The sequence below is a fragment of the Hyaena hyaena genome, unplaced genomic scaffold, assembly GCF_003009895.1.
Source record: "Hyaena hyaena isolate Hyena2069 unplaced genomic scaffold, ASM300989v1 scaffold_29, whole genome shotgun sequence".
Classification (NCBI taxonomy): domain Eukaryota; kingdom Metazoa; phylum Chordata; class Mammalia; order Carnivora; family Hyaenidae; genus Hyaena; species Hyaena hyaena.
Window position 1 is genome coordinate 2,660,017 of NW_024080661.1, and position 27,821 is coordinate 2,687,837.

The 27,821-nt window shown below is 39.2% G+C and overlaps 1 protein-coding gene across 1 annotated transcript in view; it reads right to left on the minus strand.

Annotated features, from left to right (window-relative positions):
* Positions 1-27,821, minus strand: part of SKAP1 (src kinase associated phosphoprotein 1) — a 280,793-nt gene that overhangs the window by 220,644 nt on the left and 32,328 nt on the right. Inside the window, exon 3 of the mRNA XM_039227907.1 lies at positions 733-758. Within this exon, the coding sequence (XP_039083838.1) occupies positions 733-758 (26 nt within the window). The remainder of the gene's footprint in view (positions 1-732; positions 759-27,821) is intronic.

A 27,821-nucleotide genomic window follows, 5' to 3' on the forward strand; every position in this document is an offset into this window, starting at 1 on the left:
AAAAAAAATGCATATACTTTAAAGACACCCCCTCAAAGTGAATTTGGGCAAAAAAAAATATCCAATTTTGAACCTTTTAAAAATACGTTCTAATCCTGTCCTCCTTTTTTTTTAATTTTGCACACAGCTGTCTGTTGTAGTTTTTAGAATCATGCCAGATGCTGGGTTCATCAAGCAAAAGCAGGAAAACAATGGTTTGAAAGCAATTAGACGCACCGAGGCTGCAGAGAGGCTCATATTAAAATGTGATAACACTGTTCTAGTGGGAATTTCAACACTACTCCATTTCTGACATTTCTCTGCTGCCAGACAGGCAGGCTGTGTGGAAGAGCACTGTGACCAACGAGGTAACATACTGGAATTTATTTCTGGAGCAAATGAAGGATTAGCTGAGTTGGAGCCTTCCCAAGATTTTTATTATGGACTCGGCCACCATTTTATTTGAATGCTACTGGATCCTGTTGGCTTAAGGAGTAAAAGCATATTATAGCTTTGGTTTGATAAAATAATCTAGCACCAATCCACTCAGAAGGCAGATGCATCACAGCCTCTTGTTGCTAAAAAGCAGGGAAGGGGAGCCCAGCAGGGTGAAGGTTAATTAAACACTCCACTAACTTTCCTTAGAAATGGCTAATGCCACTCTGTGTAGAAGCTTGTTTAGAAGACACAGAAGTAAACAATACCATCCATACATTTTTAGTGTAAAACCATAAATGGTCAAAAAGCACTCACCTTGGGGCTGAAAATCCCAATAGTACCTGAAATACAAGGAAAAGAAGGGAGATAAGTCAAACATATGGTGGATACAGCACGTAACACAAAAAGCTTTTTATTAATAGTCAATAACCAGCCACGCCACTACCTACTCTGAGAAAAAACAAAGGGTTGTCCTTGTGATTTGAAAGATTCTCAGTGGCCTGAAGGTGGCATTTAACTCACTGTAACTCAGACAATTTTGGCCATATTGCTGGCAAGGTCCTAAGAGGTTACCTAGCCATACATGGTCCAGAGTTTCTCATCAAGAGTCCTACAGCCTTTGAGTACAACAATTCTTTGTGGTGACAACCTGCCCTGTATATTACAGGACAATCAGCATCACTGGTCCTTGGCACCAACTACCAGTGGCACTCTCAGTTGTTTTGACAGCTGAAACAGCATCCCCCCCACCCCAACACATCCTCAAATACTTCTAGGCATAAATTCTTAATTTTACAGCTGAAACCCAAACAACTGACTCAAGGTCACCTAACGTTTGAGTGTCTGTACTAGGACTGGGGCTCTTACAATTCATTGTGTCATTCCATCTCCTCTTTTATTTTGGGATATCACTGGCAAAGCCAACGACCCATAAAGTCTTAAGTCTAATGAAATGTCAGTAACAAAAAGGATCATTTGTAAGCCACTTACTTGGAATCTGATAGCACTTTCCTCCACAGAAACAATGTTATATATGGCGGCTACCCACAAAAGTCTACTGTGCTTTGGATTCCATTTCCTCTTGCCTTCACAGGAACCTTATATTATTCTATATTGATTTTCTCTCGTATATATATTCAACCTCTTCCTCTCAATGTGGCCCTTTCCATCAGTATTTATGCTTGTATAAAAATAAAGCAAACCCTCCCTCACTTTCTTCATATCCCTCTGTCTGCTATCCTCTTTCCCTTCACACCACAGTGAAATTTTCAAGAAGTGTTGTCTGTAGTTTTTCTGTTTTATCACCTCCCACTCACTCCCCAACACACTCCAATCTTGCTTATAATAACCACACATTAATTCCTGCTATGGACATAGTGAATTCCATGCCACTAAATGAAATAGAATGAGTATTTTCCATTCTCATCTTAACGTCTCAGGAGTGTGTATGTGCATTTGAGCACTTTTTTCCTTGGGAGAGAGCCCAGAGTTATTTTTTAAATCAAATTCTTATAAGAAATTCATAACCCCAAAAAAAGACTAAGAAAAAGGCAATACATAGATAATAATGGAGTGTCTTCCAGCATACCCACAACTGATATAAAGTGAAGCTACTTTAGAGAGTATCATCCCAGTGAGTATCTAGGTTATTTCTTTATAAGACAAAAATTCAGAAAATGGAGAAGAAGGAGATAAGTGGGGAGTATGTTGCCATAATTCAAGATGAATTTGTGGGAAATTATGAAAGATAAGGAGGAGAAGATGGAGAAGCCTCCTGGTTGACTTTTCTTATTCTTTTCTTTTCCCAGAACAGTTCCGGGCTGGCATTCAGGTGAAGAGAAATGTGAGATACTTGGTTGGTAAGGCAGGGAAAGTTCAGGGCAGCTCTGACATCTGCAGTGGAAAGAGAGAGAGGGAATAAGAAAAGGTAGAGGTGGGAAGCGTAAAGCAGTAGCAGCTGGGAATAAGGGTGTGCATGTTGATATAAAGGAGAATGTAGATTGAAAGTGGCTGTAACTTAAGTTGTACATATTAGTATGATGGGTCAATCTCACCCTAGCAGACAGTGCAGCATCCCACTGTGAGAAGAGTTTTTCTCTGTGGCCACTGTGAAGAGTTTTTCCATAGAACTCCTTTCTATAAAACACAGCTAATCAAGCAAACCATCAAAGGGATGAGCAACTATTCATCTTCTCTTGGTGTTTTCCATCTTCTCTTGCAGCACTGCTCTAGCCCCTGATTCCTATCATTACCCAAACTCCAATTCAATATAAATAGAAATTAGAATGTGAGCCTGTGCAAGTGTGTGTGTGTATGCGTGTGTGCACTTCTCTTGCCAAAATATATATGAGGGCAACAGCAGGAACTTTGCTAACCAATGTGGTTCTCATTTATTGACCCAGAAAAAAAATGGAGCCATGCTGTGGCAGTTAAAAGGCAAACTCTTGCCAAATTATTAAAGAGGCAAAATATGTTATTGATGATCCCAACTTCTTCTTTTGTCCTCTCTCCCCCACATCCCCTCCTGCAATACACATACATCTCTTCAGTTCCCCTCTCTACCTACTGTAAAGTGCCCCTGGTTTCTTGCTTGCTCTTTTTAGTTAAGAAGATCTTATAAGTTCACATAATGCTTATGTTTTATTTTATTTTTTAATTTTATTTTAAAGGAGGTAAAGATGAACAGAAGGAAAGAGGGAGAGAGAATCTCAAGCAGGCTCCATGCTCAACATACAGCCCAATGAGGAGCCTGATCCCACGACCCTGGGATCATGACCTGAGCCAAAATCAAGAGTCGGACACTCAACTGACTGAGCTACCAAGGCACTCCACCAAGAGTATTGCTTCTGCCAATCAATTTGACAGCTGATTACAAAGAAATAATTCAATTTAACGGTATTAAATAAAGTGACAGGTCTACCTAGTTGATGTTAAATAGCAGAACCCACTTTAATCTTGATGATGCTATACTTAAATATTTCTGTCAATAAAAATCGTATGTAGAACTTGATGTGAAATGGCATGAAGTGGAATGTTAGTTCCCTTAATTTTCAGAAGGTATAAAATAATCTTGCTACCCTACTTTTCCCCTCTTCTTACCCTAAGCCTTAATTGTGTAACAACCCTCAAGAAGTTTGTTCACACACACACCTCCACCCCACAGCTCACAGAGGATACTTCTAAAAGGTAAGGCAAAAATGTGAGAAACCTCATCCCTCACTGGAGGGCACCATGGATTATTCTTTGCTGGACACAGTACATTTAAAGTCTTGCTCTTGTCTCATTAAACATATCCTAAGATAGCCTTCATCACATTCTCTGGAAAGATGACCCCACACTAGAGAATTCTATGCTCTTTAGGAGGCATTTAGTCAAATCCTGTCAACGTCTTCTAATTCTTATCTTCCACTCTGAAAACAATTACCCCTTAGCCAGAGACTCCAACAAGTCTGAAACTAGACATTTTAAACCAAAATACAAATACCACAATAGAATTATATAGAAGAAAAAGCATACACACATGCGCATGCATGCGTGCACGAGCACACACACACACACACAGAGTTGTGTTTATCCTAAAAGCCTCTGAGAATTTCATATCAGGCCTGTGCAGATAGATAACAAACACTTCTTTAATCTTCCCTTTGAAGCTTCAGCTTCAATATGAAAAGGAAGCTATCACTCTGCGGCAATATCCATACTCAACATCATCAGGTCCATGCAAATGATATTTGGAACTGGAAAAAGATGAGCACAGAATGAGCAGAGAGAAAATGCTACAACCATATTGATGATTATTATTTTCACATTCAGTCAAAACAAATCCATCTTTACTTGTTCCTCAAAAAAACGAAAATAGAATAAAATTTCCTAATGGTCTGCTCTGTAGAATAGTCTAGAAATTTACAGTTACATTACATGTGAGACAAAGTTTGCTATTTTTATTTTTATGTTATTGTATTTTACTTTCCAATTTTTGTTTAAATTCTAGTTAGTTAACATACAATGCAATATTTGTTGCATTCTATTTGTGTTTTTAAGTTAGGTCTTCACTGAACTTTAGGGAAAGGCAACAACAAATAAATTGAATTCACCATATTGAGGGGATCTTGAATCTACAGCAGCAGGAGTAGCAGTAGTGGTAATAGCACTGACAGGAATTACAATATTAAGATTTCTCAAATACATTGTTGGGCACTGTTCTAAATATTTCTCTTATATTAACTCACTAACTCCACACTATGTAACCCTATTATTATGCCCATTTAATAAATCAGGAAACCAAGATATTGAGAGGGGAGATAACTTTCTCAGCTGGAAATGAGTCAGACAAGTTTCCAATCCTAGCAACTAGTTCTGGAGCAGGCATTCTCATAACAAATTAAGGAGGAAAGTCTTAAAAATATCATCTAATTAAAAAACTTTTTTTGAATGTTTATTCATTTTTGACAGAGAGAGACAGAGCATGAGTGGGGGAGAGGCAGAGAGAAAAGAGGGAGACACAGAATCCAAAGCAGTCTCCAGGCTCTGAGCTAGCTGTCAGCACAGAGCCCGATGCAGGGCTTGAACCCACGAACTGTGAGATCATGGCCTGAGTCGAAGTTGGAGACTTAACCGACTGAGCCACCCAGGTGGCCCTTAAAAATATAAGCTAATTTTAAAAACATTCAGCAAAATTCACTTTTCTCTCGAAAGACATTTTACCACTGTAACAGAATTCATTCACTCAATCTACAAATACTTGTTGAATGTCTTCTGTATGACAAGTGTTTTGCTCTGGTGCCATGGAAGAAATGGTGACTAAAATATGTATAGTCCATCTGCAGATATATTTCAATTGCTTTCAAACTGCAAACAAACTGTTCCCGTTTCCCACTCAAGAGTCACAGAAAACTAGACGTCTGTTAAAAATGAAGCTATTGACTCTTAATCATTAGACTGGAGGGTTGGCATGGGTATCAGATTCTTGACTATGGAGCTAACTAATGAACACTGGTTCTCAGAGCTTTCACCCTTCAGCCAGCTAATTAGATAGATCCTGGTGAAGCAGGTAAGAGAAACAACTGTAACTATCTTTTATTACTGCAAATATCCAGGGAAGAAAAATAATTCAATTTCCTCATTATAACAAAGATTAGCATATTCAGCACTTAACATATGCTAGGCATTGTGCTATGAATACATTTTAGATGTATTATTTTATCTAAATTTCATCAAAACCCTATGAAGTTATACTATTATTATTCCCATTTTACAAATTAGGAACCTAATTCAGGAAGGTCAATAAACTTGACCAAAATCACATAGCTATTAAATGGCAGAACCAAGATTTGTATCCAGGTCTCCTTGGTTCCAGAGCTCAAGCTCTTAAATTCCACATTAACTGTTCTTCTATTTACTGTAATATAGAAAATAAATCTACTATTAAGAGAAGGAATAACTGTTTTGTCAGACAACTTAGTATTGGATCAGACATCTTTAACTTGGAGTCCTTGGTGGAGCTTTAGAAGACTCATAAACTCCCTAAAATTGTGGGTGGAAAGCAATCCATGTTTCCTTTTCCCTTGAAGAAGAGTGCATAAACTTCATTAGATTTCCAAAAATGTCAATAACTCTTTCCTTCCAAAATGATAAGACCCACTGGGTTAGATGAATAAGGTTGCAATGACATTATAAAACTAGCTACCCAGAAAGGCCAACATCTGTAATGTTATAAATCTAGAACATCTAGATGAATTTTTTTCAACTAAAGTATTAAAAGTGTTATTTTACCTGTGACTTATGGAAATTTAAAACACATCATACATTCTCTGCCTTGTTAAACCACCTGCTAAGCAAAATCAAATCTCTTCTTGATGACTTAAGAATGTAAATTTGAACTTTGGGCTTTGTACCAAAACAGTGGTGCCTTCTAAATAGGTAGGCTGTCTGCGGTACTCGGCGTCCAGAGATGACTTCTATTTCTCTCTTGACCATCTCTGTTCTCTGGTAATGGGTGTCTCCAAACAGACTGCCAAGAATGAAGTGTTATACTGGTATTAGTAATTGAATCTTAGAATTCAAATGAAAACCTGGTTGAGCAGGGCTCAACGGCAAGTTGATAACACTAGTAAAACCCCTTGACTTTGATCAGCCACATGGTAGAGAGTGATATATGCCCAAGGAGATGGCTTTTGTGAACAAGACTAATAGTATGTACATGATCCTACAATGTAGATATTTCCTAAAACTTCACTTCTCACTTTGGAAGATTCACTTGATTTCACATTTTCTTTCTAGTACCAGTATTTCATCTACTACCTTGCAGAAAGAATGGGCAAGTGGCAAAGGGTAATATGGCCAATGACACCCAAGAACAGAAATGGGAAAAGAGCACCATCTGGTGGAAGTCTCTGGTGGAGGCATCAGAGGCTGGAACCCAGGGGTAGGGGTACCAGTCTCAGAAACAGTCAGGCAGGAATGCTTAGTCCCCTGGAGGGGAGCTGGTGCCCCCTTTAACCCCAGTACCTTCAATCTATCAAAAGAACAGGACCTAGTATCTGCCTACAAGCAGCTTACAATCTGGTCTAAATGATGATTTATTTATACATGAACAGATGTCAATCTAAGATAGTAAATAACAAATATAACTCAAGTAACAGAAGGACCTGCCATAAGAAGTTCATAGGTTCTCTTTTTGAACCTAATATTTCTGTGGTCTTGAGTCTATATCCACAACTTTTAGAAACCCACCCTGGAAGACAACACAATGTTCTCCTACTTATGAAATGGTCACAATTAAACTTTTATTAAATAATAAACAAGCATTGTTATCTAATGTTGACAGTATTGATTTTTTGGAGGCCTGTCCCCAGATAATAATAAAGAAATAAAATAAATAAAACCTTACTCACCATTAGAGTCTTCCATTATACTTTCACTACATAAAATTCCTGCTATGGTCAATCCAACATCCACTCCAGGTTCCAACAGTAAAAGATCTATGTGCTTTTCTCAATTAATCAATGATTATAGTCTGTCACCACATCACTGAAAATATGCATTCATACATCCCTTCCCCTTTGTTCTAGCATCAGGACTGCAAATTGTGGTTGTATGTCTCATAATCCCTTTGCTCCCTGCATGTAATAGGCAACCAATTATAATTCAATGAACTATTAAAGAAAAATAGCCAGGTATGTTGTGACAAAATAAAAGACCATAAATGTCAAGTCAGAGTTTAGATGTTTTTTTCTTTCTGTAGCTACAAGGGAGCAACTAAAGGACTGGTTGGTTGTTTGGCTGGTTGGTTTGCTTATCTTTAAAAACAGGGAATGATGTCCACTGTGACCAAACCAGCAGAAATGTGCAGCCTGGATGTATGTGAAGGAGAAAACTTGAGAGACAGTTTACTGAAGACCAAGAAAAGGGACAAAAGATTTAATAACAGACTTGGAGGCAGGCTGGAAATAGACCATCTAGAGGAAAATCAGAGATATCTTTTGGCTCCAAACTTGTGTTTTGGGGAGAACAAGGCAGCACTCACCTACAAAGAAATGTAGCTGATTACTGTATCTTAAACTGTAGTATATTTGTCTGCCATTTTTGTCTCTCTTGATGCCTGGAACCCAATTTTGTTTTATTTTTTGCTTGCTTCAGGTTAACAGCTACTCTTGGACCACCAAGACTCCTAGTTATCTGATTAGTAAATAACTGATATCTGCATGACACTTGATTATGGACCCTACACTCAATGAATTTTACAGCAGGAAGGACACTGAAGGCATTCAGTCCAGCCCCTCACTTTATAGATGGGAAAACGAAGTATGGAAAGGTTATCTGATGGCATCATAGAAGTTTAGAAGTCCACACTGTGAAGCTATCACAGTTTATCTTGTGTAGAATAAGGGGCAAGATCAAAAACATGATATTTACTTGAAAATTCCTTTGGTATTTTCCTTGTTATGAACATGATTACATTATTCACCTGAGAGCAAATGTTACACAAATATATTTAAGCTGGACTAGTTCTTAGAACTCATCTGGGCAGAGTGGATTTCTCAATATTAACATGCCAACATACCATTTATATCTCAAGTTATGAAGGCTGCATTCATCCTCTCAGACATTAATAAATCTCTATGATTTGCCAGACACTCTGTGAGGGACTGAGAGTAGAGAAAGCCCCAACAGTGAGACTGTTTGGCTGGAATGGTTAAATTGTGCAGGAGTGATTTGATTGGCACAAAACACACACAAGGTAAAAACTAGGGCCAGAAGAACCCAGGTCTGGCTAATGCCAGAACCCATCTTACAGCCTGCAGATAAGAGTTGCTGAGGGAGGATCTGGGATCAGATAGAGAAGGATGCTTTGTAGGGGAGGGTGGGGGTCACAGAGAGGCCAGGCCCAGAATTCAGAGAGGCCAGGCCCCTCAGAACAGATGGCAGAGGCCCAAGGCAGGCATGTTTGAGAAGGGGATATGGTAAGATTCTGAGTGGGTTCCAAACTGAAGCCTCTTTTTTTATCTTGTGAAGTAGGCAGTGATATCATGCAAGAGGGGTATGATAATCTGCGAAGGACTGGGGAGTGGTGGGGGGGAGAGGAAAATAGAAACATTGCTAAGAGGAAGCATGTAAAGTAACTGCCAGGTGTCATTTAGGGTTCAGCTGAGGTTGGAGACTAAGATTAACTAAGTCCTACTGAGTAATTTTTCTTCAACACTGAGTAGCTGCTCAAGTATAAGAGCAGAGAAGGTGGATGGATAGTTGAATTGATCTGAGGTTAAGGTTCTTCTAGGCTTGTGAGATGAAGGACAAGAGAGTAAGAGAAGACTGTAGGGCATGTCCTGGGGCTTAGGCTAGGGCAGGAGGGAGAGAAACCAATGGCCAAAGACTTGACTATAATGTCTGTACATAGTAGAGACTTTTCACAATCAATTAAAATATCCAAAAACAGGAGACAGTATTATTTGCTCTTTGCTCTCAAGACTATCCTCTGTCCCACCAGACCCAAACCTCTCTTACCTCTTGTTCCCTGTTTTAGTGGATGACATCTCTGTCCACCCAACTGAAACTTAGGAACCACCCCCCTTCACCTCTTTCTCTATTACTGTGGACATTCCATCAATCACCAAGACCTGTACATTCTACTCCCTTGATATCTTTTAAATCTACCTCCTCTCCATCTCTACAGACGCTGGATTCACTCAAGCCCTTAAGATGCCTGACCCATATTGATATCACCATGTCCTAAGATGTCCACCAGCTACCCTGCTCCTCTCTAACCCATTCTCCCCAGGGCTGATGAAGAAGGTAGTGATGAGCAAAGTCTTTGCAGACAAGTCTGGGTTGAAGTCCCAGCTCCTCCATCTTCTAGCTGTCAGATTTTGGCTGTAGCTTCAGTTCCCTCATCTTTTTTTTTTATTGAGGTATAGCTGACACACAATGTTACATTAGTTTCAGGTGTACAACACAGTGATTTCACAAGGCTGTGCTCACCACAAGTGTAGCTACCATCTGTCACTACACAATGCTATTACAATATCACTGACTATATTCCCTGTGCTGTACCTTTTATTCCTATGACTTATTCATTCCATAACTAGAAGCCTGTGTCCCCCACTCCACTTCCACCATTTTGCCCATTGCCCCACCCCCTCCTTTGGTTTCATCTTTAAAATAGAAATAAAAGGGGCGCCTGGGTGGCTCAGTCGGTTAAATGTCCAACTTCGGCTCAGGTCATGATCTCACGGTTCGTGGGTTCGAGCCCCGCATCAGGCTCTGTGCTGACAGCTAGCTCACAGCCTGGAGCCTACTTCAGATTCTGTGTCTCCCTCTCTCTCTCTAACCCTCCCCTGCTCACGCTGTCTCTCTCTCTCACAAGTGGACGTTAGAAAAGAAAAAAAAAATAGAAATAAAAACTATACCTGCTTTGTATGTTTTTTTTGAGAGGATTAACTGAGATAATGCGCATGAAGAGCTGAGCACTTGGCCTGGCACCTGGCCAGTAAATGTAATGTCATTACCACCTGTAATGTCATTACCACCATGTTATTCTAATGACCTAAAGTGCAAACCCAGTCTTATCAATCCCCTGATTGAAATCCTGCAATGGTTTACCTCAGCCCTAGCTGTCAGGTTCTCCCCTGCTCTGTTCACATTGCTGCTCTCACATGTCTCTGCTCTCTCTGCCAGAACACTTTCTCCATCGTGCCCCTTCTTCCAGTGAGTCCTTGGTGGTCCTTTGGTGCTCCCACAGCACCTCTGCATAAGCCTCTCAGCAACAACTGCAATACTGCACCACAATCCTGTTGTCTCTCTATGTCAGTGGGCCCTGAAGGGGCAGCGGCACAGAGCGTGGGCTCAATGAATGCTTGCTAAATAAGTGAATGGACACGAGAAACAGAAGGGCTGTCGGAGTTCAGTGTGAGTGAAGTGCAGGGCACATTTCAGAGAGTGGGTAAGAGACAAGGCTGGAGATGCAGGCAGCAGGCAAGGCTCTCTCCAAGCAATGCCACGGGGTATGGATTTTATTCCAAAGAAGATGGGGAGAGGTGCTTTCATGTCCCTCTAAATTACTCACATGAAGGCAAGAGGGAAAAAATCGAAGGAGAAGAAGACATGGAAGAAGAGAATGATAAAAAATAAAAAACTTTTAAAAATTACAACATTTATCCAAATGAAGTTTTCTCCCAAAGACTGGCTTCAAGAAATAACCACAGTATGACTGGCAAAAATATACTTCAAAAGACACGACTGAATACACACTGTAGTGGCAAGAATCCAATATATAAATACAATCAATTTGTTTCTTCATTAAAAGCTTTCATGAAGAAAATGATTTAATACAAATGCTAAAGCAACTGACACAGATTAATTGAAAAATAACAACAGAATCCTAATTAAAGACATAATATTATTTCACTCATTCATACTGCTCCAAAATCTGAATAATTAAATATACAAAAATAGAATCTAAAATGCAGGCTTCTACTGGTAACCGCTCTAAAAGCTACAATGAATTACTTACTGAAATTTTCAAAAACCTCATGCCCTTATGTATATACTTTCTTCCTGTTAGGAACTGAGACATACACAGAAATTCAGAAATCATTTTTAAGTTGTTTCAGTTTTGCCCTCAATTTGAGTATTTTCCTAATTATACAAGATTCTATACTAAAATATCACTTTCCCATTTATTTCTTTGTACAATATCTATAGCAGTCATGGTTAAGCCCTTACAGAAGGGACCCAATTACCCAAATCATGAAGAATGGAACTGTTTTGATCTAAAGGCTAATGATTAAAATAAAATTAAAAAAAATAAAGGCTAATGACTATGTGATGACTTCTATGGCTGTATCAGTACAAACCAGGGGTCACCAATAGTTCAACTATAATCAATCAGTCAATCCTAGGATTTAGTTGACCCGTCATGGGGCCAGGACTTTGGTTCTGTCCCACTTCAAGGGATTTTGCAGCATCAGAAATGTCTCCACATGTTGCTAAGCCACATGGAAGTACAAAAGACAGCAAACATCAGGCCAAAGGAAGGATCAAGGCCACTTGCTGCTGACTGTATCCCTATCCCTCACTCTACAAGCCAATTAGGTTAAAATGTTGTGAGCTACTTGCTGGTCTTTAGCCCTATCGGTAAAATTTTCCTGTCAATGATCCCCAATAATATTGGGGGACCCTCCTCACCACCCAGCTAATAGCCTCAACTCACACTTCCCAGTCAAATCCTTCTTTCTTCCTTCCCCTTCACTATTAAAATTCATTTGAAAACCAGAGTAGTCTCTTACATTAAAAAAAAAAAAAAAAAAAAGAAGTCTTCTGATAGATTTTTACATATACTTGCCTGATTTTAAGAATCTCCTGGAGGGGAGCCTGGGTGGCTGAGTCTGTTAAGCGTCCAACTTCGGCTCAGGTCATGATCTCACAGTTTGTGCGTTCGAGCCCCGTGTCGGGCTCTGTGCTGACAGCTAGCTCAGAGCCTGGAGCCTGTTTCAGATTCTGTATGTCCCTCTCTCTCTGACCCTCCCCTGCTCTCTCTCTCTCTCTCTCTCTCTCTCTCTCAGAAATAAATAAAACATCTCCAGGGTAGAGACCTAGAAATCTATTTTTAACAAGATCCTTAGGTAATCCATATGATGGGGCAAGCTTGGAAAACACTGTCAAGGAAATGAGTATTTTGCCAATGGTTGTCTGTTAAGAAAATTCTAGACAGGTAGCCCACAGTTCAAATACAGACTTTGCTCCATTTCCAGTTGTTTGTACCTTGGAATGCATTTTCCTAATGAAACAAAGTAATAGTGTTAAGGATTCTGGGTCATCTTCAAAAAACCATGAAATCTTTAAAAAAAAAAAAAACTATTACATCTTGTTAACAGATCTGAAGTACTAAATACAATCTTTCATTTACAAACCAATCACATTTCCAAAGCTGAAGCATAAAGTTGGCTACTTAGAGTGTATTTGTCTATAAAGTTCTGAGAAATGGTTAGGTAACCTGGCTATCCATAAAAGCTTATTAAGCCCGTAACAAACCAAAGCCAGCTATAGAACCAAGGATATAAACAAGAGCTTGGTGCCCTCAAAGCAAAAGATAATGAAAAGAATAAATGATACGTCTTCCTTCTCTGGGCATAGGAAACATGGGCAAACTGTGACATTCTTGCCCTCTATTCTCTTTGTAACCATCTCCCACCTCCCAGTGGCCAAGGACTGCCCAAGTGCAAAGGAATCACGTGTTACCCATAGCTCCCTACTAAAGCATCAGCTTACATAGCCCTGCCCAGAGCTTTCCTCTCTCAAATTACCTACTTCTTTCAAATCCAGTCAAAATCCTCATTTCCATCATTTGGTTCCATCCAATCTTTTCCAGCTATCTCTCCAATTACTTTCTTATGCTTAGGAAATCAAACTACCCTTTGGTTCCCAAACATGGCTAAACTTTACCTTCTCTGTATCTTTGTACGTGCTGTTTCTGGAAGCAATGTATCTCACCAAAACCCATCCCTTTCTTTCTTTTTTAAAATTTTTTAAAAATATATTTATTTATTTCTGAGAGAGAGAGAAAGAGAGCATGAGCAGGGGAGGGTCAGAGAGAGAGGGAGAAACAGAATCCGAAACAGGCTCCAAGCTCTGAACTAGCTGTCAGCACAGATCCCGACGTGAGGCTCGAACCCACGAACCATGAGATCATGACCTGAGCTGAAGTCAGACACTTAACCGACTGACCCACCCAGGTGCCCCAAAACCCATCCCTTTCAATACCCAGCCAAGCCATGATGCCATCTCATAGCCTTGAAGGTTTCTCAGAGCCCACCAGCCAGAACTGACTTCTTTCTCTGGGATTTTACAGTACAATCTATGTGTACCTCTCCTAAAGCTTTAGCCACAATATATCTTGAGTATAGTTATTTATGCAAGCTTTTATATCTTTCCCATTGGGTTGTAAGTTTCTTGGGAATATTTTTAGGTATCTAATTATGTAACATGGATTATATAAGGCACTTTTATGCAGAACAACAATCCCACAAGGTACACGTATTGTATAATTATTTGGTTTATCCAGCTCAAAAATAAGTTACGGGAGGACTGGAATCTGTGTCATATTCACCACAAAAAGGCTTTGCACATAATATATGCTCAATAAACATTTGTTGAATGAATGAATAAAGTGTTATTCTTCACTTTTTAAAAATGTTTTCTTATTTATTTCTGAGAGAGAGAGAGACAGAATCTGAAACAGGTTCCAGGCTCTGAGCCGGCTGTCAGCACAGAGCCTGATGTGGGGCTCGAACCCATGAACAGGGAGATCATGACCTGAGCAGAAGTCGGAAGCTTAACCGACTGAACCACCCAGGTGCCCTTATTCTTCACTTTTATAAAGAAATTGAGCCTCAAAAGAGTGCTGACCTAACAGTCATACTGCCTGGGTTCATATCCCAATTCCAGAACCTAACAGTTGTATAAATAACCTTGAGCAAGTCAGTTACCTCTCTAAATCTCAGTTTTCTCATTTGTTAAATAGGGAATATTCAGTATTCATCTTACACACCTATGAGGAGGATTAAATGAGATAATGTGTGTAAAGCCCTTGACAATGGGCCTGGCATACAGTACATGTGCAATGAATGCCGGCTGGCACTTTCATTCTTTTTTTTTTTTTTAATAGTTTTTATTTATTTCTAGGAGAGAGAGAGAGACAGCGTGAGCAGGGGAGGGTCAGAGAGAGAGGGAGCCACAGATTCTGAAACAGGCCCCAGGCTCTGAGCTGGCAGTCAGCACAGAGCCCGATGCGGGGCTCGAACCCACAAACCGCGAGATCATGACCTAAGCAAAAGTCAGACGCTCAACCGACTAAGCCACCCAGGCGCCCCTCATTCTTAAATCACAGATGTTGAGAGTCTCTAAAGCCCTCATTCTTCCCAAGGAAAAGGATCCTCTGATGCTTTGATAACCCTCAGTGTACCTCGCACTGTTCATTACCCATAAAAAGTTGGTTCAAAAATTCACTGGCTACTGAATCTCCCCAGCAGTCATCCTAACCAAATGTTAGAAGAAAACCATTAAACAGGGCTAATGCATATGCATATACTCTCAAAAGTCTCTTAACCCTCTAGGTGAATTTGTATTTTAAAAGAGGGCGATGAGCCTAAAAAATTTCTAATGGTGAGACTCCAGGTATGTAACAAATTGAAATCAAATATTTCAGACTAGAGAAGATATCTGTGAGCAGTGGTCTCCATGCTGCCTCTGGTCATGAGTCTGGCCACTCACTGGCCCAATAACTTCTTGAAAAACAGGGATATGTCATGTGTGAGACTGTCTTGATTGCCTGGCATGATGCCCAACAAAGAGTACACAAATAGCCAATACATATTGAAGCAAATTAACTGCTTTCAGTTTGTAATCTTCATCCTGCTCTTAGGTGATTCCATTTCTCTTTATGACCAACATAAAACTCAATCATGGTGACTGATGTTTTGAGAAGGAGGAAGTGAGGGGTTTACTCAAGCATCATCACTTTGGGAAACTAGTCCCATGAACACAAATATTTTACTAGTCACACAAAGTGTAGATAATCCTTTACTAATGAAGGATTCATCCTGTGTCAGTTCAGTGCAGCTCAAAGGGATAATATCTAAGAAATGAAAGTTGTTCCCGGTCAGTGATACCTCATCTAATGAAGACCTTGAGAATGAACTTCCTTTATTTTAAAAAAAACATATTTTAGCAATATCATCATAAATTACTCAGAGGATGGCTGTATTTCATATGCCTCAAAAATAATTTTACTTTCATGTGCACTTATGCATATGTGTCTGTTTCAGCACAGAGTAAAACACCTCCAAATTTTCACAAGAGTGACCCAAGGCTGTACTACACAATTAATTTCTTCTTTTGACATCTCTTTTCCCCTCAGTGCCAACTCCTTTCCCACCTGGAAACCAAATACTCCTTGGCTATTAAATCTCTGTCCCTTTTCAAAACAGGAAAGGCTCTGATCTCAATGACTTAGTATTAAATACATATTCACTGTAGAGCTGGAAAATACAAATAAACAAAAAGGAGAAATTAAAAATCACTCAAAGTCCCCTTCCTGGAGATTACAATCATTACCATTTTTGGTGGGGTGGGGTGTCTGCTGGCTCAGTTGGTAGAGCATGTGTCTCTTGATCTCAGGGTCATGAGTTTGAGCCCCATGTTAGGTGTAGAGATTACTTAAATAAATTAACATAAAAAGAACACAGTTTGGTGTATTTTTCAGGCATTTTCTCTGACATTTTATATATATATATATATATATATCATACTTTTTCACTGATAGTATAATCTTATTGCTCCACATCAAGAAATCTTCTATAGCATGCATGATTAAATTATCTTATCTTTTTTTTTTTTTTTTTTAAGTTTGCCCTTTCAACAGAATGGAGAAGCAGAATAAACTGGAACAGGGAGAAACCTGAGACAGAGAACCAAAAAGGAGAATTTTGCAATGCTCTGAGTAAGACTTTATGAAGGCTGAAGCATAGCCAGTGACAAAGGGAAAGAAGACAGATTTAGGATGAAGTATCAATAGGCTTTTTGATGGCACTCAGAGTAAAGACAGAGGAGTCAGGAATGACTCCCAGGATTCTGCCTTGGCACGCTGGGCCTAGGGAAAGCAGAATTAGGCTTTAGGGGTGAGCAGAATACAAAACAGTGAGTTCAGTTCTGGATACTCAATCAGGATTTCTCTGACTACGAGTAACAGAAAACCTGAAAGACAAAGGCTTAAATAAATAGAAGTTTATTTTTCCTTTAAAACAAAAGGTCTGGGGTGCCTGGGTGGCTCAATTGGTTAAGCATCTGACTTCAGCTCAGGTCATGATCTCAGTTTGTGGGTTCGAGCCCCACGTCGGGCTCTGTGCTGACAGCCAGCTCAGAGCCTGGAGCCTGTTTCGGATTTTGTGTCTCCCTCTCTCTCTGACCCTCCCCTGTTCATGCTGTCTCTCTCTCTCTCTCAGAAATAAATAAAACATTAAAAAAATAAATAAAATAAAACAAAACAAAAGGTCTGGAGACAGGTGATTCCAGGGTTGAAACAGGGGCCCAACAATGGCATGAAGGACCTAGGTTCTTCCTATATTTCTGCTTTAATACCTCAGAGCAGAGTTATGTCTTAAGCTGGCTACTGCATTCAAGGTATTGCCATCTCCCAAGTGAAAGACTGTCCTTTAAGAGGCTCTTAGAAGTCTTCCATGGCTTTCAAATCATGATTCACCCCTAGGTTAGTAGGGTTCTGTTGTCAAGGAAGAGTGGCCAGTGCCTGCTGGGTAGGCATCCAGCACAGTCTGCTTCAGCTGTGTGAACTTTGACATATCTAAGACACCCAAAAGGAGCTATCCAATATGCTGTCTGATGGCTTTGCAGAGAGAGGTGCAGTTGAGCTGCAGAAATGTAGGGAAAGTCATGAAGCCGTGGACATGAGTGCAACTGCCTAAGAAGAATGTGGTGGAGAAAGAGGCAAGCCTGAGGGGCAGCGGTATAGAGGACAGGGCAGGAAAATGAGCCCGAGCAAAAGCCTGGGGGAAAATAAAAGAGTATAAATGCAAGGAAGAAGGAAAATCAGGAGAGACTATTATCCAGGGAATTAAGACAGGGAGAGCGTTTGGGGCGCCTGGGTGGCTTAGGCGGTTAAGCATCTGACTTTCGCTTAGGTCATGATCTTGCGGTTCGTGGGTTCGAGCCCTGCGTTGGGCTCTGTGCTGACTGCCAGCTCAGAGCCTGGAGCCTGTTTCAGAGTCTGTGACTCCCTCTCTCTCTGACCCTCCCCTGCTAATGCTGTCTCTCTCTCTCTCTCCTAGAAATAAATAAAACATTTAAAAAATTAAAAAAAAAAAAGACAGGGAGAGCTTTTTTTTGTTGTTTTTTTTTAACTTTTTGAGGAAAAGGAAGTTATCAACAGTATCAGATGCTGCAAAGAGAACAAATAAGACAAAGACTGAAAAGTGTCTCCTAGATGTGGCAATTAAAGAGTTACTGGTACTTTGGTGCTTTGGCAAGAGTAACTTGGTAGGAGCAGAGGCAAGATTATAGAGGAATGAGGAGTGACCAGAGAAGAGGAAACCAGAGTCTAGGCTTGCATCAGCAAAAGAAGAGATATGAACAGTAGGGAATCACTGTTGTAAGATGTAATGTTTTTCTTAACATTAGGAGAGATTTGAACATATTTCTATGATGAAGGAGAGATGTAATAGAGAGGGAAAAGCTAAATTTAAGAAAGAGAGAGTCTCTGGGGCAGAGTGGTGACAGAGGAGAGAAGCTAATTGAGTCACTACTTCAGTCCTCAAATAGCATGGAGAAGAGCGTGATCTCCAAAGATGACAGAGGGGCAGAGAACTGTAAAGCCATGTAGCCACATCTCTAAAGGGGAGACATTGGGACAAGACTGAGAAAAGTCTAGAAGTGGCAGCAAAGAGTTTGAAAAATGCCAAGAGCACTTCTGGAAAGTAAGCAAATTCTATTTAAAGATGACCGTGAGCAAAACAGTGTCCTGCAGAACAGCTGTGTTTTACTAAGGCAGAGATGGAGCAAAGTGGTTGAGGATGTAGTGGAGTTTGATTATAAGAAGACATGGATCCTAAGAAACACATGGGAAAGGCTAGAAGAGAGGTCATCGGGGGAGATGAGAGATGGTGGAGACAAGACATGTGAAACTGAGTAGGAAATATGATGGCCAGAAGCAGAGGGTTGGCGATGGCTCACGGAGATCGTGGGAATGACTGGCACCCATGCTCCAGTAGAATGCCAGGGCATGGTCATCAATCTGGTACCCTTTTACCGTGGAATGTTAGAGAGATACTATCATAGGAGACACGTAAAGAGATGGGCACCATTTCTGCAAAGATCCTGTACCCCCAACACTCAGTAAAAAGAAAGCATCCTGGGGTGCCTGGGTGGCTCAGTGGGTTGAGCATCTGACTTCAGCTCAGGTCATGATCTCGTGGTTTGTGAGATCGAGCCCCTCATTGGGTTATGCACTGACAGTGCGGAACCTGCTTGAGATTCTCTCTTTCTCTCCCTCTCTCTTTGCCCCTTCCCTACTTCTCACGCTCTCGAGCACTCTCTCTCTCTCTCTCTCTCAAAATAATAAATAAATAAAATTTCTTTTAAAAGGAAGAACGCATCCTATCTTTGGAAAAGAATATGGGGGACTGACTACTAAATATTAAATTTTCTAATAAAGAGGGTTTCTTGCTTTAAGGTTTAGCCGAGGACCTAAAAGATAGTGTTTGGTTTTAACAGTCTCCTTCCCCCATTCATTCAACTCACATTACTTAGCTTATGCCACTTGCCAGCACCATGCTAGAGCTTTTTTTTAAAATTAACATAAAGGGGCGCCTGGGTGGCTTAGTCGGTTAAGCGTCCGACTTTTGCTTAGGTCATGATCTCGCGGTTCGAGGGTTCGAGCCCAGCGTCGGGCTCTGTGCTGACTGCCAGCTCAGAGCCTGGAGCCTGTTTCAGTCTGTGACTCCCTCTCTCTCTGACCCTCCCTGCTCACGCTGTCTCTCTCTCTCTCCTAGAAATAAATAAAACATTAAAAAATAAATAAATAAATAAATAAATAAAATAAAATTAACATAAGACCATCCATGCCTTTACGGAGTTTATAATCTTAAGAAATATGTATTCTGAGTTCTAAGAAAATGAATTTGAAATGAAATTAAAAGTATGTGTTAGAGCAGTGCTTCTCAAATGTGCCTGTGCACACAGATCACCTTGGATTTGTACTGGAATGCAGATTCTGATTCAATAGGTCTGATTCAATGGAGACTGAGAGTTTACATTTCTAACAAGTTTCCAGATCCTGAGAATCTTCCCTCTTTTCCTTGCTAACTCTCCTGTCCATGCATTTTTCTTAATAAAAAGGTGGGGAAGGCGGCGGCGGGTGGGGAGGGGGTGTTAGAAAACCTCACAAAGGGCTTTTTCTTCCAAGCAACTATTAGCTACACACACTGCTTTCATGAACATGTCAAACATCTATCTCATGTGATTAAATACTTCTGTGGAACCGCTTATATTTCAAACAGAGCACCTAGATATTCAGTAAAAGAATAAGAGACTGAGAACAGCAATTAATTCTAGTTATGCCATATGGCAGTACAGAACACTGGCTGGAGCCTGAAAACTCCATTTCACAGGAGCCTTACTTATTCTGAATTTTAATCATTGTAGGATCAGCAAACATATGCCTACCAACCTGCTCCATTTACACAAAATTCTAAAGAATAATCACACTGCACACTCAAAAATGACTAGTTTTTCCCACATGGACTTAAAATTTCTCTCCTATTGGATTCTCAAAATAAAGTAGCTGCTGACAGTTCCAGTTTCACCCCCCTTTTAAATAAAACCTTCAAACAATTCTTTCAATGAATAGAATCACTGGCTTTTCATTTCATTATCAGCGCAGTTTTGCATGGGTGAAATTATCTCTGGCTCTGGATTCCCCAGTGCTGGGGTTGGTTCCAGTGCTGGCTCCTCATGTCTGTGGACCCCCTCTGCCATCCTGTCAGTGCCGGGACCCCCACGCCACCGTGCACTCTCCATTTCACCTCTCTCCAGAATGGAGACATTATCATTTTCAACACACACTCCATTCCCTGTCCTCTTAGAGCTAAGATACTTTCATCTCCTGTACATCTAATAATTTCAAGATAAGGACAGAAAAATCAGTTCTTGTTCTGTGAACTTTTGTCTCCAGTGCTTGAGAGACTATCCTAATATCCCCTGAACATGTTTTAGTGATAACATTTACTGCACTAGGGCCAAAATGATTTTCTGCCACTTTCAATTCTAGTTCAATAAAAGAATAAGAGCTTTGTTTCTAACCTCTGTCATTTTTAATACCATAAAGTGATTTTAAAAATGTAAAATTGAGTTCCATTTCCTACTGGACTACCAATCTCATATTAGCTTTCCTTTTATCAAATTTATGAGAAAAGTCAGAAATTGCCTTTCCTTAAAAAAAATCAAAATTTCAGGATCTCCTGGGCGGAATGTTTGAATTGAATTTTAGCACTCCATAATTGCTGGTCTAGAAGTTTTAAAGAAGTTAAAAGTTAGCTACTTATGGCAGAAATAACAAACTAGAGGGTTATCCTTTACTTCCCTTAGAATAACAAAAGTAATAAGGCTATTCCTAGAAAATCACCATCCTTAAAAATCCCAAATATGTTTATTACATTTCCAAATTGAGGAAGTCTGTGGTTTTCTGAAACGACAGTGAATTAAATCCATGATTTCTGAATATTAATATAATAATATTTTTGTAACATTGTATTATGAAAAATTTCTAATATGCATAAAAATGAAAAGAACCCCACATATACCTACAACCTAGCCTCTATGACTCACATTTTGTTATATTTGTTTTGTCACATAACCATTCATCCATCATTCCATCCATCCACTCATCCATCTTTTTTTGGATGCATTCCAAAATAAATTGGTATACATTAGACACTAGTATTCTCCATCCATAAGCACTTCAGTATGCATATATAATTGACTAAACTTCAATATTTGTTACATTTCTTTTAAACCAATCATCTTTTGAAAGATGCCAATTCATTTTTTGTAATGGCTTAGCTAAGTGAACTAAGCAACTAACTACAAATTTTAAATTCTAAATCCTAATCTTTTACTAATTCTATTACTTTGTGTAATTTCTTACATCTCAGTTCTCTCATCATCAAAGGCCCAAGGGCACTTGAGAGACATGGTAAAAAGTCTCAGTTACCAAATTGCAAAATGGATCTTGTGGTTATGGCAGAATTCACAAATGAGAGAGTATAACTCTCTAGTATAACTTAGAGAAATAGCTAGGGACTAGTAAGTGTCTATCTAGTATAACTTAGAGAAATAGCTAATGGAGATTATGTGGACATAAAGTTTTTGGTAAATTACAATGAGAACCTCAACAAGGCTCACAAACTCAGGAGGGAGCTTGAGTTTGAGCATTAAATAATAATGCATCTAGTATAAGCCACGCTGTTTCTCTGATACAACAATCTGAAGCTGGACTTTTGAAGACTAGGTCACTCCAGGAACAAATTGGGAAACAAAGTGCTGGCATCAAAATGGCGTTTTCTTGGGTTTGCAAAGCCATGGTATTCCTGATTTGTAAACTCTCTAATAATGGACTACAGTAAGAGCTATCACAGTGAGAGTGGCCCCTTCCTTTATGAGCTGTTCGTTCCCCTACACTGGTCTTTTTTTTTTTTTTTCTTTTTGCTTTCAGAGGATGGGCCCTGGAAGGGGCATCCTTTGAAGCCTGAAAAATCAAAGCTATTGCAAAGCACTGCTGAGAGTTTTGAAAGAAATATGAAGAAACTACATTGGACCTGGGGCGACGGGCTGAGCTCTTCGCAAACAGGTCAGCAGTAGGTCTGTAAAATATTCCCATTGCCAAGGAGGCGGTGACATCTTGTGTAAATCAAAACCTAAAACCCTAAGAAATCTCATTACCATTTTAAATGCATGGGGGTTAAATATGGATATCTAGCACTGGAGAAGTTCCTGTGGGATTGATTTTCTCCCCGTCTTCTCTGAGCCCTTTGCTGAGTGTGATAAGTAGGACCGCATTTCATTATCAGCCCTGCTAGCACTGCACTTCGGGGAGACTAGATGAGTCTACACAGTGGGGGAGAAGACCCAGCTTCCAAAGAAGATATGATTCACATGGTGCGATGATAAAAACCCACTTTAGGCCCAACTCATTTTCAGCAGAATTGTGAAATAAAATAAAATCCCAAGGAAGTGAAATTTCCTGCATCATTTTCCAAATTAAAAAAAAAAAATCATAGCGACATTATAAAAGAAATCAAATAGAGGTTTCAAACTTTGGTTGGTAATGTTTGTATTTTTGTAACATTTGGGGAAAAAAAAACAATTCCAGACAATGTGATGGGAGAGGTAACTTCAAAAGAAAACATAAGATCATAGTTAGGGGAATCTTCAATTGAATGAGTCAGTGTTAGAGAAATAACATCAGAACAAAGAATTTGGCTCCTGACAGCTGACCCAGTGCTCCTATATTTCTCTCCTTTGCTCTACTTTCACAAAGTGGATACAGAGTGGGTCTATATCTGAAATAAGAGAAACAAGCAAATTAGAGAAAACCACAATCCGGAAGGCCCCACAACCACAAGGTCCCTGGAAATCCACAAATAGATGAACATAGAGAGGCATTTTTTCATTGGCTTTCTACAGGCAGAGGAAATAGTGCAGGGTTGGGATAAAAGACTAACTCCAGATAAAATGAGACTTAAAAATCAAGGTAAAATGAAGACAGTGATTTTATACAAATAATCTTTTCACACAGTGTATGAATTAAGAGCCCCTATTTATAGACAAATAGACAAGCTTCCTGTATTTAAAAAAACTGATGCAGGATTTTCTGAGACCTTTCAAGACAAATCCATATTAAGTAGATAACAGGAATATGCCCAAGCGATAATGATAGCTGTAATTCTATCAGGAATAAAGCAAATTTCAGCAACCTAACTGTATGGCTAAAAAGTAGTGCTCAGCTTATTCTAATGAGTTAGTCCAATCTAAAGGGTGTAACTTCAGCTACTTGCCTGCTTCCTAGGTCACAATTCAAAATTCCTTTCACAGTAGAACATATTATTCTGTCTAAAGAGAACAGTACTCAGAACTTTTATTAAAACTTTTGAAAGGAACAAATTCATTCACCCATGCTTTTTTAAAAACCCACCTATTACTTAGCATGAAAAAATACTAAAATATTATTATAGATCAGAGTTACTTATATAAAATACTTATTTTATAAGATGCCCAAAGGGAGAAGCTTCTGTTCACTACTATCACCACCATTGCCCATTGTAAAAGAAAAAAAAATGGATCAATTTAATCTTGGCTATGGTACCAAATCTAAGATATCCTCACAAGTGAAAGGGTACATAGGATCATCATCATCATAACATCGAAAGGCAAGTTACACACTTCAAGGTTGCTTGGGAAGAGCAGAAGACTTGCTAGGAAAGAACACAAAATGAGATGATCTTCCCTTCCAGGTTAAGCCAAGAGGCCAGAAGTGGGTAATATTAGATCAGTCTCACCTGCAGAGAATTTCAGACTCAAAGAATAAATAGACTCACGGCCACATAAGCATATCCCCCCAAATCTTTTAACACGGTTGTGAAATTTCAACATACACCCACTGAATAACAGAACACTAGTACAGGAATTTGGCATATAAGTAAGTGATCAGTTGAGAGCCCTGAAGTTTCTTTCTTGGTTTAAGGAGTGGAGTCAGGGATAGGACTAGAAAAGGAAAAAATAAATTATCAACCTTCGAGATGTGGTCAAATTATTGCTATGACTTTTGAACCTTTTTTAGAGCTATTGAAAATTAGATGGATGGTACAAGTATCTCCTATTCTTTCTTTTTTCTGAGTTGGCACTGAAACTCCAGTGTAAGTAGCAAAATGAAACATCAGAAAGATGTTACGAGCAAATAGCTAAACTTGCAAGTAACATAAATGTATTAATTAATATAATAGCACATTACACCTCAGTTCTCTTTAAGCACGCTTCATTTGAATATGTTTTGTTTTGGGGTGTTTAAGCTCATTAACCAGCACTTAAGAAAAGTCAAACCCTCTATGTAATTAATGGTAATAGTATTTACGACATACTATTTTGAAACTTTTAACTCCCAAGAGTCATATCAGACTAACTTTTTATCTCTCATCCTATAAACAAAGGCCATCTGATGGTAGTCTTAAGCTAAATCCTACTTAAAGTTAAATCCATGGTAAGCTGAAAAGAAACCCTTGAAGTTCTCAAGGAAAATGGAATTGTTTTTATGATACTCATTATTAGTGTATCATGTTTCATGCAGAGGTATACACTAGCCACCCACAATGAAACATGTTCAAAACACTCTTCTCAGCCTGTACATCAAATGTCCTGGATTTTGTGGGTTTTATACCATAATCCTATTACAGAAAGTTATTTCTTGATTTCTTTCCATTTCAATATGCTATAAATCTACCTGTCTTTTTTTGGAACTCCTTTAAGTTTCACAGAAGGAAATAATACTCCAAGTTTGTTTCCACTGGCTCCAGCCTTCACTTCCAACAGTGAGCATAAATGACTGGTTGTTCCAAAACAGGCTATCAAGAGAGAATATATTCCTACCTCAGTAATAAAAATATTCTATTTTCTTCATTCCATCCCCCACTCTCAATGCGTTCTTGCTGTCAGATGACCTCCCCAGAATCAAACTGTTAAGAAATGCCCGACTGTTCCAGCAAATGCGTGAGACTGCCATCCAGCTTCTACATGCAGCTCCTTGTCTGCTTCATTCCAGGTGTCCCACATCTGGCACGGATCCTGCAGTGACCTCCATAATAAAACAGGAGGAGCCTGTGCCTGGCTTTCATCCTAACCATACTCTAAAGAGCTCAGTGAAAACTTGGACTCAGAATATGAAAGCTGTTAGATTTTAGGGAGAAAGTTTAAATGAAGCAGTTGGAAAAAGAGCAATGAATATCACAGCTCAGGACATGGGATACCACACAAGAGCTCCACTTCTTTGAAAGCACCCGTTTTTTCATTTTATCTTACATGGCATACATTATCATTCACTGGCAATACATGTAACCCAAAAAAACTAGTATGCAGATAGAGATACAGAGAAGATTTTTTGTCTGTTTTTTTTAAAATATTTTTAAAAACGTTTATTTTTGAGAGAGAGAGAGAGGTGGGGCGAGGAGGGGCGGAGAGAGAGGGAGACACAGAATCCAAAGCAGGCTCCAGGCTCTGAGCTGTCAGCACAGAACCTGATGTGGGGCTAGAACCCATGAACCACGAGATCATGACCCAAGCTGAAGTCAGACACTTAACTGACTGAGCCACCCAGGTGCTCCTTGTCTGTCTGTTTTTAAGTCTGTGAAAAAAGAGAATGGCTAAGCTACTGGTTCTGAAAAACAGATGACAACTTGGAGGACACCTATGACTCTGGACACATCTATCATTTCCTGGGGTCAGTCAGGCTAGACAACAGAAAGGTAGCAAACAGCACATTATAACTGCTGTGATGGTCAGACACTTGGACTTACAGTGCCATAGCCTTGGCAAATACCACTGAATTCTGAGTCACCCTAAAAGTTAGCGCCAACCCTCTAAAGTTTACCAAGAATCAGAAGCTGTGCTATTTTCACTCCTCTCTACCCTTTCCGTTACACGCAGTTCAAGCTGAGGAAAGAATTAGAAGAACTGAACCAAGAAAACAACAATAGAGTGGAAAGGGGTGTGTGTGTGTGTGTGTGTGTGTGTGTGTGAAATATATGTCTAGTGTGTGTATACATATAGTATTTATATCCATCTAGTGGCTTTATTGGATTATTTTGCTTGGATTTTTTGACGCACCTTCAAGCCCTGACATGTCAAATCATAGTTTTAGATAGGATCCTATCCCTCAACATGTATCAAACCCTAAAATATTATTGCTTTAATAATATACATTATTAAATAATGTATAAATTAAATAATGACTAAAGATACAACTTTTTAAGCAACTTTCAGAGGTTCTTTCCATGTTACATGTCCACATGCCATATACATTTAACTCTCAAGTTTGGTGATTTCCAAATTTCTTTTCACACCTGACTTTTTGGCATGAGATACAATGCCACACAACAAGAGTAAATGTGGTTAGTGTTGTACAAGCTTTCAGTATCAGGACACAGAGCGTATAATGTGGGCCAGCCGTAAATAGGACTGTAGAAACAATATGGCTGAAGAAGAGCGTTCAGTAAAACAAGGGTTACATTAACAGGATGATGATTGAGTGGGTGGGTGTAAGGCAATTTCAAACAGCGTGCCAAAGGAAAGCCTCATTTTTCCATTTTGTGGTACAGTATCTAATTTCTGGCTCCTCATTTCCTCCATGATCTGATAATTATGAAATTCTAAATAAAGTGTCATCTTTCTTGCAACAAATCAATGAACAGAAAGCTCTCATCAGATGTTTCCTAAAGCTCCTGCTGATTATTTCCTGAATGTCTATCCCACAAACCACATAGCAAGCTCTTGGAGAACAAGAAACCCTCTCTACCCCATACCAAATACAGCTTCTGTGAGTGTGCATGGGTGTGCGTTTGAGTGTGTGCATTTAAAAAGAGGACTAAGAAATAATAATCAATTGATAACAATGAATTACAATTCATTTACAATTAATTACACTTTTTTTCTGTATATCCATGATTTAGCAGATTTTCCTTTTGAAGAAGGAAAGAGATGGTAATTTTTTTAATAAAACTGGAAAGTATGGAAAAATATACTTAAAATTTTTAAAGTCACCTTTAGTTCACCTATGAGAGATGTGACAATTCTATTTTTTCCTTTTATTAGGAAAACATAGAAAAGGTTAAATTGGAAGACACAAATGGTATATTCCCATCACCAACAAATGCCAAAAGCTGAAGCATTGTTAAGATATTTGGTACACTTTCTTCTCTTGTTTTTGCTGTGCACCTCTAAAAACTGGGATTTTAATTATTAAACAATATTTTAATCATGATAGGCATTCAGGTTCATGTCATGGCTTTGGGATCTTTCCCAAATAGTTAAAACAGTTGTTACAAAACTATTCACTGAAATAATGCCTACTCTTCTTGCTGATTGAAAGTGTCATATTATCATTTCACATTTGTGTGCACAAAATCACCTTTTACGACCAATTTCAGATTTAAGTTTAGCCCTTTCCAAACGCTGTGGTACAAATATGGGAAAGGAGAATTCCTCCTTGTTGTGTATTTGTCCAAACAGATGCAGTAACTTTTTTGTTTTTGCATTCCTTATCACAAATTTAAACCAAGATCACCTTCAATACATAA